The sequence below is a fragment of the Lichenostomus cassidix genome, chromosome 14 (assembly GCF_008360975.1).
Source record: "Lichenostomus cassidix isolate B80296 chromosome 14, HeHo_3.0, whole genome shotgun sequence".
NCBI classification, from domain to species: domain Eukaryota; kingdom Metazoa; phylum Chordata; class Aves; order Passeriformes; family Meliphagidae; genus Lichenostomus; species Lichenostomus cassidix.
The window spans coordinates 13,455,068-13,471,427 of NC_139495.1; the positions used below are offsets into that span (position 1 = coordinate 13,455,068).

Below are 16,360 nucleotides of genomic sequence, written 5' to 3' on the forward strand. Positions count from 1 at the left end.
GCCCACCCCAAGCCCCGCCCCCAGCCCCGCCCCGTACCCTTGAGCCCGGCACAAGATGGCGGTGGCGGCGGCAGCCCTTGTCCGCCGGATCGGCCGCTCAGGTGCGCCCGGACCCTGCTCCGACCCTGCCCCGCCGCTCCCTGCGCCGGGCTCGGCGTGTCCCCGAGCCTCCGCCGCCTCCCTGTGCCCCCCTTACCGCCAGGGTACCCCTTACCGATACGTGTCCCCCCGCCGTGGGCTGGGGTGTCCCTGTATCCTCCCTCAGTGGGTCAGGCAGTCCCCGTGTCCCGCCCTGTCCGTGCAGAGCAGTTTTGGGGAGCGCACCCCGCACTCGTGTCCTGCCCGTCCTTACCTGTCTCTGTCCCCAGGTGTGCTGCCCCTGTGCCGCCGGCCCCCAGCGTGGGACAGGGCCGCCCGGCCGCCCCCCAGCCCCCTGCAGCCCCCCGGCCTCCCGCTCGCCCCGTGCCGTGCCTTCAGCAACAACAGGATCCAGGTGGAGCTGGACGAGAGCTCAGGTACGGCAGGTGGCACCTCTGCGGTGTCACACTCCCTCCACGGGCACTGTGGGATACAGGCAGGGTCCCTTCCGTGCCTGTCCCGTAGCACGTGTGGTTCTGGGCATGGAAAGTCACCAAAGCCCCAGATGTTCCAGCTGTTCAGGACCTCAGGGGAGAAGTGTTTGGGGTTGGGAGTCTCACCGGTTGTGGGCACTTCATGCGGTTGGTGCCACACGCAAACCCTGGCTGTCACTTGTCTCCTGCCTGTACATTGCCCCCTTTTTGGGGTCTCTGCTTTGGGCACCTGGTAGGATGGCACTGCTCCATCGGGGAACAGCTGTTGGGAATTTCTGTGACCTGGCTACCAGGAGTAGCTGCCATGGCACCATGTCCCTGCACTGAACAAAGGTGCCTCTTCTTGTGGCTTCCCAGGTCCTGCTTGCAGGCCCCTGGGTGTGTCTTCGTGCTGTCCCCAGCTGGACATGGCTGCAGCACCCCGGCTGAGCACTCGGGGAGGACCTTTTGGGTAGGGCAGTGCTGTTTGGGCAGGGACAAAGGCTCAGTGCCCTTCCCATGGTGCTGGCAGGCTCCAGCAGGTGTGTGACCTCCTTGGGACAGGCTGTTTGCAGTGACAGAAAGGGTAAGGCTCAACCTTACCCACTGAGCCCAGAGAGAAAGGAACTGTTGGGCAGTATGGGCCTGGAGGTGGCTGGGCTTTGGGACACATGGGGTGCCATCACACATGGCCTGGTCTGTGCTCCAGGTCCACCACCTGCTGAGTGACCCTGGCTTGTGGGTGGATCTGGGCAAAGACAGGACCTTGCCCTTGGCTCTGCAGCTCTGGAAGCTTTTAAATAGCCAGGAGTAGGAAGGCATGGCTTGGTGAGCAGGGAGACAGGGAGATGGATGAAGCTCCCCTGGGCAGGGCAGTGTGAGCTGCTGGGGGGAGTCTGATGTTCCTGGATTTACCCTGCACAGGCGTTGCCATGATGAAGTTCAAGAGCCCCCCAGTCAACAGCCTCAGCCTGGAGTTCCTCACTGAGTTTTCCATAAGCCTGGAGAAGCTGGAGAATGACCGGGCCTGCCGGGGTGTGATCATCACCTCTGTAAGTGTTTGCTCCTCTTTGGGTCACTGGTCAGCGGCACGGGAGGGCCCACAGTCACCTTGGATTGGCTCTTGGAAGGGCTGTGATCTTTATTCTGTGCCCTTTTCTACCAGAAGAACAACAAACAAGTGTTGTCCTTTGTAATGAAAATCAAATCTGCTTATCTGCCAACCTGACACATGCTGTGACATCTCCTGGCTCGCCCACAGGGAGCTGCTGGGAGATGCCAGTGTTTATTTTCGCATATGGTGTGGGGACAAGGTGGTGCCTGGGAATGGAACAGGACAGGTTTTGTGCTCTGTGGCTGATGTATTCACACAGGGACTCTGACAATGAGAAATTGTTCAGCAAGCAGAGGCCCAGCACTGCAGGCCATGGTGATGGGATGATTGAGGCTGTGGGAGCACTGGGGAGATATTTTCACAACCCCAAAAGACCCTGATTTATATCACATATCTGTCGCTTTCCCCTCCCTCAAGCTGCCGGGCCAAGAGCTAAAGAGTTCCTCCTACCTTCTGACTCTCAGTGACATCTGTCTTTTCCCAATTCCAGGCTGTCCCCAAAATATTCTCATCTGGCCTTGACATCACTGAGATGTGTGGGAAGAGCATGGAGCACTACGCTGAGTTCTGGAGAGCCGTGCAGGAGCTGTGGCTCCGGCTCTACGGCTCCAACATGGTGACAGTGGCTGCAGTCAACGTACGTCCTTTGGGCCTGCCTTCCTTGGGGTGGGATTGTCACCTGCTGCGGCTGCTTTGCACCATGTGGGCAGGGACAGCTGAAAAACCAGGCTGAAAGTAATCCAGGGATGTATCTGTTGGGGTGTTTGGGCGAAATTCGTGTCTGTCAGTTCTGTGGGATGTGGGAAGGTATGAAAGTGGGGAATGCTGCAGGCTCTGTGTAAGCTGCAGGCACTGCTGGGGTACAGCAGCATTTCCAGCAGGTTTTGCTCTTCTAGCCGTGGCTCTTGGCCAGCAGGGAAGTGCTGCTGGAGTCTCCATGTCCGTGGATGGGTTGTTACATTCTTGGTGTCTTGTTTTCGTTTTCCAGGGCGGTGCTGCCCTGGCAGCTCATGGCAGTGTCTGTCCACAGCCCCCCACTGAAGGCACCTGGGTCTTCTCTCAGGCATCCTGTGCAGGGCTGAGCAGCACCGAGCCGTGGAAAAGATGGTCACAAATGGAAGGGAAATCTTCCCTGTGAGGGGGGTGAGGCACTAGAACATGTTGCTCAGAGAAGCTGTGGCTGCTCCATCCTTGGAAGTGTCCAAGGCCAGGTTGGATGGAATTCTGAGCAACCTGGTCTAGTGGAAGGTGTCCCTGTGTGTAGCAGGGGGCTTGGAATGGAATGGGCTTTAAGGTGCCTTACAACCCAAACCCTTCTGTGATTCTGTGAAACTCTGATATACATCAGAAATCTTCTTTAGGACTACTTTGAATCAGGTGATCAGAAACTTGAGGGAAATCTGCTCTGCCTTCCTGGTGTCTTCCCTTCTCTGGAGCAATCAGCAATGCTGAGGGATGTTTATAACCATGTCCTGGACTCACTCTGTCCTTCTCTCTGCCAGGGGTCCAGCCCGGCCGGGGGCTGCCTCGTTGCCCTGTCGTGTGACTACAGGATCATGGCAGAGAACCCCAAATTCGGCATCGGCCTGAACGAAGCCCAGCTGGGCATTGTGGCTCCCTTCTGGTAGGCCAGTGCCTCCCACTTCTAGTATTATGTGTAGGTCTCTAAAAAGAATTCATGTTCAAGGAATTAGTCGGTTCAACTGGTCATTGCGGTGTGGTTTGTGTGTCAGGGATCGGGTATTTGCAGCTGCAGGAGATGACACCTCATTTCTGACCAGTCCTGCAGGTATCTGAAAAGCTTTTAGGCTGCAAAATGTCTTCGCATCCTGCACCAACAAAGACCTCAGTTCTGACCCTGCAGAACTCCAGAACTAGACCTGGGAGATCTCATGGGTCAGGCTCAGTCTGGGAATGTGCTTTTCTCTGGGTACAAGCTGTGTACCTGCAAAATCCCATGGTGTGGAGATATCTGAAAGTATGAGAACACTTAATTACTGACACACAGGCCCTTGGTTGCCCTAAGAATGTATAAATGTACTGTTGGAAAGGAGCTTTCAGTCACAGCAAGTGGGCACAGCTGGGACCTACAGGCATTGAGGGTAAAGAGAGCAGCTTTCATGCAGAGGAGAGGGAATTCTTTTGTGGTGCTATCAAAAACAGCTCTTCTCACACCATTTTCAGATTGTGACTGAGCCCACATCTGCTCTTCAGAACTCCATAACTGAGGAGTGGGACCAGGGTGCTCTCAGAGCTCTGAGCCTGGGGAGTGGGACCAAGACACTCTCAGCTCTGATGTCTGGGTGAGCTACCCCTGACCATGGCTTTCCCTCCATCTCTTGCAGGTTTAAGGACACGTTTGTGAACGTTGTGGGACACCGAACTGCCGAACGCTCTCTGCAGCTGGGCTCCCTCCACCCTGCACCTGAGGCCCACAAGTTGGGCCTCGTGGATGAGCTAGTGCCAGAAGAGAAGCTCATGGAGAAGGCTGCGGCTGTCATGGCACAGTGGCTGGCCCTTCCCGGTAAACCTCTGGCAGAAGAGGAGGGGAGCTGGTCTGAATGGGAAGCACAGATGCCAGGGCTGGTACCTGGGAGCTATGGAACAGTTTCCGTTAAAAGGGAAGGTGTGGGTGGCTGGGAGGTAGGAAAGCTCAGCAGAGTGATTGTGGTAGCCATGGGCTAACGGACAGGGACACTGTGCTAACGTTCAGGGCACGTGGCTCCAGCTCAGCTCATCCTGACAGGCCTGCTGAGTCAGTCTGGAGGTGTGTGAGCTCCACAGACAAACTGAATCTCTGTCTGTCAGTGGAGGTGTTAGACCAGGAAAGCTGCTATGGAGTTGAGGTAACAGGCTGGGTGAGAGCTCCTGGGTGGCTGCCAGGCTGCTTTTGTGGTCTGGATCAGCTCTTGGCACTCTGCTGAGCTGGGGATGGCAGTGATGGGGGTGTGGATGAGGACAGACAGACCACGTAGGCGTCATGTTTGGGCTGCTCTGTGACTGCAGCACAAGGTTGTTGGGCTGGGAGAGGGCTCTCCACAGATCTGAGCTGTCCCAGCCCATGCCACCTCTCTTCCCTGGTGTCCTGTGAGTGACACCTCACCCCCAGATAGGGGAGCACATCTCAGCTGTGCCCTCTCCTGACTTCCAGGAGGCACCGTGCAGATCCTTCCCCTAAATCAGAGCTGTGTCTGGGTGGAGGTGTCCGTAGCACCTAAGTGCTGGAGCAGTCTGAGGATCCCAGTGTATTGGGGGAAGGGGGTCAGTCATCATTTCACTGTCACTGAATGCGTGAGTAAAACATCTGTGCTGCCACATCGCTGCACCTGGTCCTCTGTGGGAGTGAGCAGATGTGTGCTTGAGGCCTCAGTCAGCTCCATCAGCCCCTGCTGCTTCGGCAGCATCCATATATCCATGTGGAATGCCGCAGGCCCAGGGATGAGCTTGAGGGAGCAGTGCTACTGGCTTTTGTACAGCGTGGTTGGCAGGAGCAGACTGTCTTGCTAGGGGTTGAAGAGGTTGTTTCAGGGGAGCTTAGAGCCACAGCAGTTTCAAATAACAAGGGATTTTGTTTGGTTACTGCTGTTCTGAACCTGTGAGTGTGTATTGGAGGCAGGTATTGGGAAGAGGCTGAGCTCTAGAGGGCACAAACAGAAGGAGGTACACAACATTTTGTCATCTGTGCCAGCAGATCAGTCGTTTCCTCACTGAGCAGTACAACCATAATTTATTGTATGAGAATGTATCCAGTTCAGCTCCCAGCTGGTGGGTTTTTCTTACCCCTTTCCCTACTGGTTTCAAGAGCACTTTGCTGTGTGATCCCTCCCCATTACACCTGCATTTGGTGGCTTTGAGAGCTTGTCAGGGGTGAGGACAGGGCATGTTCCTCATCTTTGCTGTCCTTTCTGCAGACCATGCCCGCCAGCTCACCAAGACCATGATGAGGAAGTCGGTGTTGGACCGCCTGGTAGCTCACCGGGAGGAAGACATCAAGAACTTCATCACCTTCATCTCAAAAGAGTCCATCCAGAAGTCCCTTCGCATGTACATGGAGATGCTGAAGAAGAGGAAGAGCTGAGGATCCAGCCAGTCCTGGGAGGTCGAGTCACCCTCTGAAATGCTGCAGTAGCTGTTGGTCTCACAGCGAAGCCACCTGCAGTGCCAGCAATCGGTGACATGCCACCTGCTCCCATGACCACCCCAGACACCCCTTCCCTTTGTGCCTGTAGAGTGCCTGACACCACTGCTGCCTTCCCTGAGGGTGGGGAGAGCCCGCTCAGTCCCCTGAGGAATGGACAGGGACAGGGTCTTGACACACTGTGGCCCAAGCCCAAAGGTCCTTGGATGTCCTCCCTCCTGTCCAACAGTTAATCATGAAATGAGGTATGCCAATAAATCTTCAATGAGGTAGGAGATGGATGCTTTGTTCCATGGCTTGCCTGTGGTCACAGTGTCCTGTCTGGTGGCCTGTCCCTAGGCTCTGCTTCATGGTGAGCTGAAGGGTCTGGGCATAGCCAGCTGCCATTCTTCTCCAGATGGAGATCTGGAGCAGTGCATGCACAGGACTTGAGTATCAGGCTGAGTGGAGCACCTTTGTTGGGGTTGGTGGTGGGAGCTGGAGCTGGATCTTGGTCTGTGGCTGCAGGAGGAGCTCAGGCTGTCAGCTTCACCTCAACTGGGTAGTGGTCACTGACTGCTAGGGCCTGGAGGAGGGCGAGAGGTGGGAGATGTTTAGTGAGCCACTCACCCCTCACTGTGCTGGTGTGGCCAGCAAGGTGGTCAGTTGCCCTGCCAGAACCTTTTGCCTGCTGGAGGGCGGACGCTGTCCCCAGCCCCAAGACACTTGACACACAAGGCTCCAGTTTTGTCACCTCTCATGGAGAGATGCCCAGGCATGGCTTGGGGTGGGCACTGGCAGGGGGCCACCTGCCCTCTGAACCCCCCAAGTCTCATTTGGGGGCTCTGTGCCACTGGTGGGTGATTGAAGGTTAGCTTGGATTGCCCCATACCCTGAGTCCTGCCCATGGAAGACAAAAAAAAGCCTTGTGCATCTCTTATCTTCCTTGTGGGGACAGGCAAAGCAACCCAAATTCCCCATCCTGTTTCCACCCTTGGGTCCCTTGTCACCCTGAGCTCCTTGAACAGATGAGGGCAGCCCTGAGCCTGGACCAGCCTGGCTTTGGTGCCTGTTAGAGCCCCAGCTGTGTGATCCTAGCTTACCTCCTCCTGGTCCAACTGGAAAGCACGCTGGAAATTGTAGATACCAGCTGAATTGGACACGATGCTTCTCTTCAGCTTGTTGCCACACACCACGATCCTGCCAGGGAGATGTGAATGGTGGGTCCCACTCCTGCCCCTGCTGGCAGTGTGGGACAGGCAGAGGGTCCCCAGAGTGCTGGGGAGGGGGACGGTGGTGCCATGGTGGCAGCACTCACCTGTCATAGGCACAGTCTGACTTGCCCACGGTGGTGTCAGTGCTGTCAGGGACCAGCCACTTGAAGATGTCGCTGGTGCGCAGGCGGATGGATGACCAGTCACTCGGCTGGACGTAGGAACAGTCGGCATTGAAGTCCCCCAGGAACATCATGTTCTGCAGCAGGGAAGATGGGGAGGCTTGTGCTGTGGGTGACAGGCTGTCCCCACCACCATACCTCCCATGGGGGTGGCAGGGACACCCTGTCACAGGGCAGGAACAAGGACCCCATCCCAAGGCACCAGCTCTGCTTGCTTTGGAGCAGGGTCCCAGTGTGGGTCAAACAGTCCCTGGGGCTCAGTGCCCACCCTTGGTGCCCCCTCTAGTGCTGGTGACACTCACATCAGTCCCCCACTTGTCGATGATGGCCAGGTAGACATCGTAGAGTGCGTCAATCTCAGCAACGGCATCGTGTGGGGCTGAGTGCAGGGGCACCAGCACAAACTCCTTCACCTCTGCCAGGGGAGAGGGATGTCAGCCACACAGCCCCACCATGCCACCACCCATGGCCATTTGTCCCCCTGCTTACTGGTGCTGGGTGCTGAGACCCTCAGGATGAAGGGCTCCCGGCTGAAGACATCCTGGGGGTCTTCGTATTGGTAGGTGTCCACCACAGACACAATGTCTGTCCTGTGGGAACAAAAGGATGGTGACCCTGGGACTTGGCACAGTCCCTGTGTCCCCTCCCTGGTGCTGGTGTTCCTGCAGTGCCATGGCACAGGCAGCAGCGCTGCCACCCCCATTACCTGTAGATGAACAGGTACATCTCCTTGTAGTTGTCTCGTCCCAGGGGGCCACTGATCTCATAGTCATATGGGGACGTGGATGCGCTGCGGAGACGCAAAGGCAGGACAGTGAAGTGGCTGGGACAATCCTGGCTTGGCCTTGGCATGTCCAGCAGCTGGGTGGCCCCCAAGGGTGGGCACCAGCTGCTCCTGCTCTACAGTCCCTATGGGTCACTGTGCCTTGGCCATGGGGTGACATGATGTATAGCAGCTCTGAAGCCCCCCATACCTCTCCTTGGGCACAGCATGACATGGAGCAGCTCCTGCCACCCTTTTCTCTGCAGGGACATTCCTCACCTTAATTTGCAGCAGAGCTAAATTAGGTCAGTGAGCAGCCTGGGGCCCTGCAGCACCCAGCGTCACCCTCCCTGCCCAGGCTGCTTTGTGGCTGTTCTGGAGGGGACACAGAAGGGGTGAGGACATGGGCTGGGTGTACCTGCTCAGGAGCACTCGCTGCCTTTTAACACGGCAGCAGCAGCAGCTTCCGCATGGTCCTGAGCTGTCCCCTTTCCCAAAACAGTGTCAGCACCCAGCCAGTGGAGGAGCTGCCACCCTACTGGGGCCAGTTTTAGCCCACCCCAGCAGCCCCTTTTCCTTCTAGGGTGCCAGAGCCACCTGCCTCAAAGCATCATCCACTGCTGGGTCCACCCTGGGGCCCCCCTGACACTCACAGGGTCTTGGGGTGCAAGAACTGCTTGTTCCTTCATCTCCCTCTCTTGCTTCTGCCCAGTCCTGCTGGATTTTGGAGACAAAGCTTGCCAGAGTTGTAGTTTCTTTTCATCCTGTGCTCTCTGGTAAGCTTACAGCTTTCAGAAAGGATTTGTACAGCTTGTATCCCCATTCCCCTTATCAGATTATTACCGGTGTTGTTTTCAGTGCCTCCTCATTGCCCCAGCATGTTTCTCCTATTCTCCTTCCCAAAAATAAACTCTCTGTTGATGGACAACTCTTTTTGCCTTTTACTGCTCAGGCAGCTTGGCTTTCCCTGCTGGTGCTGCCATCCCGGCCCCAGCCCCTCTTGTACCTGTTGAGCTGCTCCATGAGCTCGGTGACAGCGCTGAGGTCGGAGTCACGCACCTCCTGCACCAGCACCACATCATAGCGGAGCAGGACCTGCGAGAGTGAGAGGGACAGCGGTGCTGGGAGGGAACCTGCTGCCAGCTCAGGGCCAGTCTCCCACCCATCTCCATGTCCCTTGATGCCAGGGCTGATGTCCCCATGGAGAGCTCAGAGGAACGGTAGGCTGTCCCTAGTGCTTGGTCCCCACCAAGCCTTCACCCACCCAGGGCATCCCCAGCACTGCAATGCTGTCCCATCCTCAGCCCCATCCCCACATGTCCCGGTCACAGGAGCCACACTGGGGTCTGTCCCAGCCCACAGCCCATCCCCACATTGCACTCACATTGATGATGATCTCTGCCACTTCCTTGTTGGACATCTTGGTGTCACCAAAGGACTGGATGTTGAAGGCACCGACGCGTAGCGTGGCAGTGGCCGGACTCAGGAGAGCCACAGCCAGCAGGGACAATACCAGTGTCACGGTTCCCATTCTTACAGGATGGATGCTGGGTCACAAGGATGCAGGGATGGGAGCTGAACTCAGAAAATTACTTTGGATTTGGGGTAGAGGCAAAAAGGAACATGTAGATCCTTCCTAAGTCCTGCTGTGTGACAGTGTGTCATGGTGGGCACTGCCCAGAGCAGTCTGCTGGCTCACCAGTCCCACAGGAAGCTAATCCTGTCCCACCACGGTGAATCTGCCTCTTCCAGCTCCAAGAATCACCCAGCTTCACTCCCCACCAGGATGTCTTCATCGCCCACCAGCCCCATCCACCACTGCTTGCACTCTGGGCATCCTGGACTGTTTCATAGCCTTGAACTTCACCACAGCTCCCACTGTTGGGTTAAGGAGTGACTCCTCATCCCAGCTCATCCCAGCTCACCCCAGTCTCTCCCAGTTCGCAGTTGAAGGTGCTGAGCCCAGATCAGTCCTTACCTTGCTGAATGCGCAGTACCTCTGCCCTCCCGGCAGCAGGATGGGCGGCTTTATTCCCAGCGGAGGTGCCGGCAAAGCAGGATGAGTCGGACACCCCCGTGGGGGTTTTGGCATAACTTTGAGCTCCTTCCCACATTGGGAAACCAAAAATCCCACAGGGCGACAGGGTGGGGCCAGCCCAGCCACTGCTATGCTGACACAGCAAAGGACAGACAGGGAGACTTGACAGTGCTGGGACATCTCTGTGGCACTGGGTGGGCATGTGGAACTTGGGGGTCCACCATCTGTGGTGGCCCCCAAATCACAGGGTGGGCACGGTGGTCAGGCAGGAGGTGAAGGGCGCTGGCCTTAATTGGGTGATTCAGATGGTGTAATTAGAGGGGAGAGAAGGAAATGGCCAGTGTCTGGGTCAGGCAGGTGAGCAGCACCAGCCACTGCAAGAGGGCAGTGCTCACCTGCCTGAACACAGGCAGTGCTGGCCATGCTGGGCAGGAACATAGGGGCTGCGAACCCCTGCAGCAGCCCCAGTGTCAGCCAGAACAGCCCCACTGGCCATCCAAAGCAGCCCCAGGAGGGCTGGCATTCCCCGTGCCAGCCCACAGCATGACCATGGCCCATGGCATCGTGCCAGGGTGACGACGGAGCAGGTGGCTCTGACAGCTGCTCGTGCCAGGACTTGCCGGGTTTTCATGTGCACCGCCAGGTTTTGCATCCTCACACTCAGTCTCAGGATGAGTCTGGTGTCCCTCAGTGCCGTGTCGGCACCGAAACCCCCCTGGGAAGCACCAAACCCCCTGGGAACTGACTCACATCCTTCCCGCACCCTCGCTGTCAGCGCCCTGTCAGCCGCCCCGCAGCCAGGCAGGCTCTGTCAGGATGTGGCCCCGTGAGCTGGCGGAAGAGCGTCCTGCACCCTGGAAAGCCTGGAGCCTCCCAGCCCCTTCCCAGTGTTCCTGCTTTTGCCACCATTGGCTGAGAGGGGAACAGTGCCCACCACCCCATGGGTCCGGGTCTCTTGATGGCAGGAGGTCCCCCAGCCCTGGGGACATTCCTGGCAGGGGGCTGGGGGGCTTAGGCAGCAGGGGCTGTCAGGGAGACTGAAGTGACCTCCCCACCAAAGCTGCAAATGCATGAAAAGGCTCATTTTTAATGGAAGCAGAGAGCATCCCACTTCCACAAGACCCCAAAGAGTGGCTCCTTGCAGAGACAGTGGGCAGCTTGGCTGGCTCGGGTGGTGTGTGGGCTCCCACGAGGGATGCAGGTGCATGCTGGGGTGTCCTTGTAGCCACCGGCACAGGGACAGACTCAGCAGGCTTTCAGGATCACCTCCACCGGGAAATGGTCACTGACAGCCAAAGCCTGGGTGGGGGAGAGAGTCACCTGATGAAACCTGAGCTCATTTGGACCCACTGTCACTGTCACAGCTGGCTGGGACCCCAACGCTCCACTCCAACCCCCAACATTTAGACTATACCCCAAAATGCTCAATCTGGGGAGTTGATTGGTGCAAGAGCTGGGGTCAGGCCACCCTTAGGTGCACCCTTGAGAACAGGGAGCCCACCCATGCTCCTGGGAGATATGATGGGGCAGATCCCAGTGCCGGTGGACTCATATGCCCCACCCAGCCCCATACTCACATCCTTGGTCTGGAGGTGGAATTTCTTCTCGAAGTTGTTGACGGTGGCAGAGCCGGGTTCAATGTCTTGGCGCAGGGCGGTGCCACAGGCGACGATGCTGCCAGGGCATCACGGGGGTGTTAGTGCCCGCCAGACCCCCATGCCAGTCTCTGCCCCACCCTGCAGCACCCACCGGTCATAGGCACAGTCGGTGTCAGCCACGGTGGTGTCGGCGCTGTCAGGGATGAGCCACTCGCAGGCGCGGAGGGAGCGCAGGCGGATGGACGGCCACTGGGAGCTGGTCACGTAGGAGCAGTCGGCATTGAAGTCACCCAGGAGGAGGATGTCCTGCAGGGCAGCACACTGAGCCCCTGCCCACGGACCTTACAGCGCAGCAAGGGCTCCCTAAAATCTTAAGGGGTGGCAACAAACCCCCCTGGAGTGCCCCAGTGTGCGGGGACAAGCCCCCAGTAATGGCAGGAGTGCCACCCACCACTCTCTGCCTGGAGATTGCTGGGGTGGCACCTGCTCTGATGGGGACATGTTCATCCCACCTGCCCCCCTGGCTGCCCTGGGTAGGAGGCAAGTTTCCCAACGCTGCTCACCTTAATCCCCCACTTGTTGATGACATCGGTGTAGACATCGTAGAGTGCATCAATCTCCTGTGCTGCATGGCTGGGCTCGGAATGCAGAGGCACCAACACGAACTCCTGCACCTCTGCCAGACAGCTGACCATCAGCACCCGGCTTGGATGCAGCTCCTGAGCAGGGAATGGGAACCCCAGGAAACCACCCCAGGTCAAGCCCAAGCTACCAGCCAGGAAAAGCAGTTGGAGGGAAAGGGTGTGTTGGGTTTTGGTGTTCTACCTGTCCCCAAGACCGGAATTTCCAGTGGGGAGCTGCATGCCTTTGTGCATGGTTTGAGGTTTGCTGCTTGTTTGCCATCAGCATTTCCAAGCCAATATGGTTTTGGGAAGGAGATGGGATAGTGTGTGTGCCCTGAGGAGATTCTCAGGAGGTGGAGGTGGTGGCATGGAGTAGGCAATGGAACAAAGTGGGAAAAATGGGACATGATGGGAGATGGAAGGGATGGGGGTTGGCAGGTGATAGGAGATGGTACCTGATGGGAGTTGGCATACAAATGGAGAAAGCAGATGGTGGGATATGGCACAAGATGGGAGATGGCAGATAATGGGACACAATGGAAAGCAGATGGAGATGTGAGATGACACACAGCTGGAGAGAACACGTGGTGGGAGATGACAGGTGATGGGACATGATGGGAATTGGTAGGAGATGGCATATGGTGGGAAACAGCAGGCAGTGCTGGCCATGCTGGGCAGGGACATAGGATCCCATGGCATCCGCGGGTGGGAGATGGCCCCGCTGCAAGGACCCTGGTGGAGAGTTGCAACCCCCCCACTCTTGGCAGGCACAGCTCTGGGCTCAGCCCTTTGTGGACAGTACCCTCTGCCAGGTATGGGCATCCCCCAAGACCAGCTCTGCTCACGTGTGGTGGGTGAGGAGAACTTCACAATGAAGGGCTCCCTGCTGAAGGTATCAGTCCCACAGGGCTCACAGCCATCATCATAGTAGTAGCTTTCCAGCACAGAGACCATGTCTGACCTGAGGGAGGAGAGCAGGGCAGTCCTCAGCACTGCTCTTGCCACAGTCAAGGCTCCCAAAGGTACCCATCCCCTTGGGGGGCTGCCGGGGAGGGCAGCAGGTGGCACCTGGCAGCATGCCTTACCTATAGACAAAAAGATACTGCTCCTTGTAGCTGGTCCGACCCAGGGGGATGCTGTCCAAAAAGCTGTATGGATGCTCCCTAGCACTGGGAGCAAGATGGGGAGAGGGTGAGAGGAGGCTCCTGGGGCTCCCCAGCACCCATTGCTCCCCAGCACCCTCCAGCTGAGCCAGAGGTGCCCTGGCATAGCTGGGATCCATCCCAGAATCCCCTTTGCAGTCACCCCTATACTGAGCCATCGGGGTCACCTGTTGAGCTGGTTCATAAGGTCCTTCACGGCGCTCAGGTCAGCATCCCGGACCTCCTGCACCAGAATGATGTCATACTCCGACAGAATCTGGGGGGACAAACTCAGAGCTGCTCTGGCCTGGCCAGGAGCTGCTTATGGGGGCACCCATGGGTGCCTGTTCTGGGCTGCAAAGGCTCCCAGGCAGGCAATGGGACAGCAGCAGGGACCTAAGGGCCAGGGAGGGGACTCCTGTGTTGATGTTCTCTGGCTTGGAAGGACCCTGGGCTCACACAGTGCCCTCTGTCTGTCCACCAGCCACCATCCCAGCAGCTGTTCTGAGGGAGGAACCTGGGCAGCACCAAGTGTCACCCACCCTTGATTGGGGACCAGCAAGAGTGGAGATGACCTGAGGTGGGAGGTGTTGATGGGGGAAGAGCAGATGGGTGAGTGGATAAAGGGATGGATGGATGGATGGATGGATGGATGGATGGATGGGTGTAGATAGAGATATGTATGAATGGAGGCATAAATGGATGGACAGGTGGATGGATGAATGAGGGGATGGGCAGATTGTTGGTTGGGTGGAGGGATGGAGGCATAGGTTTCAGATGGGGAGGTGTGGGCAGGTGGATTGGTGATGGGTGAGTGAATGAAAGGATGGATGGATGCATGGATGGATGGATGGATGGATGGATGCATGGATGGATGGAGAAAACAGGTGTCCCACTGCTCAAGCTGGCTTCACCCGAAAGAGCAGAGAGTGTCCAGGCCTGCTCCTGTCCTTCACACTCACAGAGACAATGATGTTTGCAACGGTCTGGTTGGACATCTTGGTGTCCCCAAAGGCTTTGATGTTGAAGGCGCCGACCTTCAGCGTGGTGGCCACATGCAGCAGGAGAGCTGCAATCAGCAGCAACAGCACCAACCTCAAGGCTGCCATCCTGTGCAGAGGTGCAGAAAGGGCTCAGCGCTCCTGGCTGGGAGAGGGATTTGCCACAGACAACAGGGATGACCAGGGTATTCCCACTGGCCGTACTGGTTTCACTGGGAGGCCTCTTTTCCAGTGAACCACCAGCATGCAGGGATTGTGCACCTCTGTTGCATGGGGCCTCATACTACCTGTCGCTCCTGGAAAAATACCAGATCACTCTCAAGGCTGGAGCGGAAAATTCACGGGCAAACAACTAAATGCCATTTCATGGTGACACAGAGCAGTCACTTCCTCATTCCCCATGAGGAAGTGCTCAGCCTGGACACCTCCTCTGGCCTGGGATAGGTGATAGTGGCTGGGGACACCGAGATCCCTTGGCTTGTGCCTCTCCCACCTTTCCTCGGATCAGTACCAGAGACCCCAAAGACCCTACAGCAGCTGTGCTGGGGTCAAAGCAAAGAATAGATCCCTGACATCCCTCCCCAGCTCCCTCCCTGCCTGGGATAGATCCCCCGACATCCCTCCCCAGCTCCCTCCTGCCTGTAGTATCCTCACCTGGGAGTAAACTACCCCACCCCCATGCCCCCACCCCCAAGGCAGTGCCCCTGCCCCATCCTCACCCAGTCTGGCGTCCCTCAGGACCTTCTGCAAAGGTAGTGCTGCAGCTCCCACCCACGGGGGAAGGCGTTTGGGAAGTATTTCCCGTGGCACTCAGCTCCCTGGGGTAATATTTCACCAGCATGTGGGATCTGAGACCTGAGCTCTGCCCAAGCCCGGGTGCCTGAATGCCTGATCTCACCTAGAGCCTGATAAATGGGCTGACAGGACGGGCAAACACTCCAGCTTTTGGTCACCAAATCTCAGACTGAGGAAGGATTTGCTGGCCCCAGGCTCACTTTTCCTTCTGGGGCAGCTGCTCCAGTTAAATCCTCACTTTTCCCATTTTCACTCTTGCTGCAAACTCTTCCCTCTGACACCACAGTCCCTTCAGTTGATAACACAACTATTTGGTCATGACATGACTTGGTCATGCCAAAAATTGCCCCAAGCCCCATAAATCCTCCCCACTCCCAGACAGCACAGCAGTCTCTGAACGTCCCAGGCAGAAACACGTACGAGGATCATATTCACCCCTGAGCTGCATCCAGGCTTGGCCAGGCACAGCATTGTAGTAAAACTGAGCTGAGCTGGAAGGGGTGACACTGCCAAAGGGAGCTCCTGGGGAGTGTGGGAAGAGAGGGGAGCAGGACCTACCTTTGGTGTCGTCCAAGGACTCTGGAAGGGGAAGAATCTGCACCTGCATTTATGGAGAGGGACACTCTCACCTTGCCAAATGGTTGCCCAACCAAGGAGCATGTGAGGCCTCAGGGTCCATATGGCATTTTTCACAGAGGTCTGCTCAGTGAAAAAAGAACCCTTTCAACCTCTGCCAATGCCTCCCGTCACAGGTAAGGCTGAGAAGGGATTAAAATGCCAACAAGAGCTCTGCAAGGTGAAATGAATCTCAGAGACCTCTTGTAGGGATCCAACATGTGGCATGGGCAGCTCTCACTCATCACCACATAAAATTTCTCTTTAAAAGTGTTTATTTCACCATCATGAATCATTCCCATCCAGCAGCCTATACTTCCAACAAATCATGAGTGTACTGGGGCTGGCAGGAGCCATCCCAGTGTGCTCTTTGGGTGTGAAGCCAAGCTGGAAGTCCCAAAAAACAACACATGTTCCCAGGCCCTCCCCAGGAGGATGGGGAGGTATGGCCATGCAGTGCTGGAGGGTGGCAGCCCGCCACCCATTCCCACAGCTCGCCCAGCCTGCCCCAGCAGCCTTGGCTGATGTCCCAGTGCTTCCAGCCTCCAAAGGCAGCTGCTGTGCTTCCCACCAGAGCCCCTGCAGTGTGCAGTGATCCTTAGGGGGC

General features: G+C 57.1%; 3 protein-coding genes across 4 annotated transcripts; 1 reads left to right on the forward strand and 2 right to left on the reverse strand.

Annotated features, from left to right (window-relative positions):
* The first annotated feature begins 11 nt into the window (after positions 1 to 11).
* Positions 12 to 6,078, forward strand: ECI1 (enoyl-CoA delta isomerase 1). The gene is made up of 7 exons (XM_085075001.1): positions 12 to 101; positions 369 to 515; positions 1,476 to 1,603; positions 2,156 to 2,302; positions 3,168 to 3,289; positions 4,011 to 4,189; positions 5,577 to 6,078. The coding sequence occupies exons 1-7, from the start codon at positions 56 to 58 to the stop codon at positions 5,741 to 5,743; spliced, it is 936 nt and encodes a 311-aa protein (XP_084931127.1). The 5' UTR covers positions 12 to 55; the 3' UTR covers positions 5,744 to 6,078.
* A 239-nt stretch (positions 6,079 to 6,317) lies between these two features.
* LOC146430897 (deoxyribonuclease-1-like 2) lies at positions 6,318 to 9,582 on the reverse strand. The gene is made up of 8 exons (XM_085075328.1): positions 9,326 to 9,582; positions 8,948 to 9,036; positions 7,885 to 7,968; positions 7,668 to 7,768; positions 7,481 to 7,593; positions 7,101 to 7,255; positions 6,886 to 6,982; positions 6,318 to 6,368 (listed from the first exon to the last, which is right to left on the reverse strand). Exons 1-8 carry the CDS (start codon positions 9,470 to 9,472, stop codon positions 6,318 to 6,320), a joined length of 837 nt encoding a protein of 278 aa, XP_084931454.1. The 5' UTR covers positions 9,473 to 9,582.
* A 1,464-nt stretch (positions 9,583 to 11,046) lies between these two features.
* Positions 11,047 to 16,177, reverse strand: LOC146430898 (deoxyribonuclease-1-like). 2 transcript variants are annotated; one of them, XM_085075340.1, is made up of 9 exons: positions 15,697 to 16,177; positions 14,305 to 14,452; positions 13,531 to 13,619; positions 13,286 to 13,369; positions 13,046 to 13,161; positions 12,141 to 12,253; positions 11,729 to 11,883; positions 11,557 to 11,653; positions 11,047 to 11,278 (listed from the first exon to the last, which is right to left on the reverse strand). In XM_085075340.1, the coding sequence occupies exons 2-9, from the start codon at positions 14,449 to 14,451 to the stop codon at positions 11,225 to 11,227; spliced, it is 855 nt and encodes a 284-aa protein (XP_084931466.1). In that variant the 5' UTR covers position 14,452; positions 15,697 to 16,177; the 3' UTR covers positions 11,047 to 11,224. The 2 variants fall into 2 exon arrangements, with proteins under 2 accessions (XP_084931466.1, XP_084931465.1); XM_085075339.1 differs by lacking the exon at positions 15,697 to 16,177 and adding an exon at positions 15,063 to 15,414.
* Between the last annotated feature and the right edge of the window lie 183 nt (positions 16,178 to 16,360).

What these genes read in the sequence shown, in the direction of transcription:
- ECI1 (XM_085075001.1), top strand. Translation starts at nt 56, where the DNA reads ATGGCGGTGGCGGCGGCAGCCCTTGTCCGCCGGATCGGCCGCTCAG. An exon ending in CCGCCGGATCGGCCGCTCAG is followed by an intron (nt 102 to 368) that starts GTGCGCCCGGAC and finishes CTCTGTCCCCAG; the next exon opens with GTGTGCTGCCCCTGTGCCGC. An exon ending in GGCATTGTGGCTCCCTTCTG is followed by an intron (nt 3,290 to 4,010) that starts GTAGGCCAGTGC and finishes CATCTCTTGCAG; the next exon opens with GTTTAAGGACACGTTTGTGA.
- LOC146430897 (XM_085075328.1), bottom strand. Translation starts at nt 9,472, where the DNA reads ATGGGAACCGTGACACTGGTATTGTCCCTGCTGGCTGTGGCTCTCCTG. An exon ending in TGGCAGAGATCATCATCAAT is followed by an intron (nt 9,037 to 9,325) that starts GTGAGTGCAATG and finishes TCACTCTCGCAG; the next exon opens with GTCCTGCTCCGCTATGATGT. An exon ending in GGTCTCAGCACCCAGCACCA is followed by an intron (nt 7,594 to 7,667) that starts GTAAGCAGGGGG and finishes CTCCCCTGGCAG; the next exon opens with AGGTGAAGGAGTTTGTGCTG.
- LOC146430898 (XM_085075339.1), bottom strand. Translation starts at nt 15,184, where the DNA reads ATGCTGGTGAAATATTACCCCAGGGAGCTGAGTGCCACGGGAAATACT. An exon ending in TCAACAAGTGGGGGATTAAG is followed by an intron (nt 11,884 to 12,140) that starts GTGAGCAGCGTT and finishes GCTGCCCTGCAG; the next exon opens with GACATCCTCCTCCTGGGTGA. An exon ending in TCCACCTCCAGACCAAGGAT is followed by an intron (nt 11,279 to 11,556) that starts GTGAGTATGGGG and finishes TCCCCCACCCAG; the next exon opens with GCTTTGGCTGTCAGTGACCA.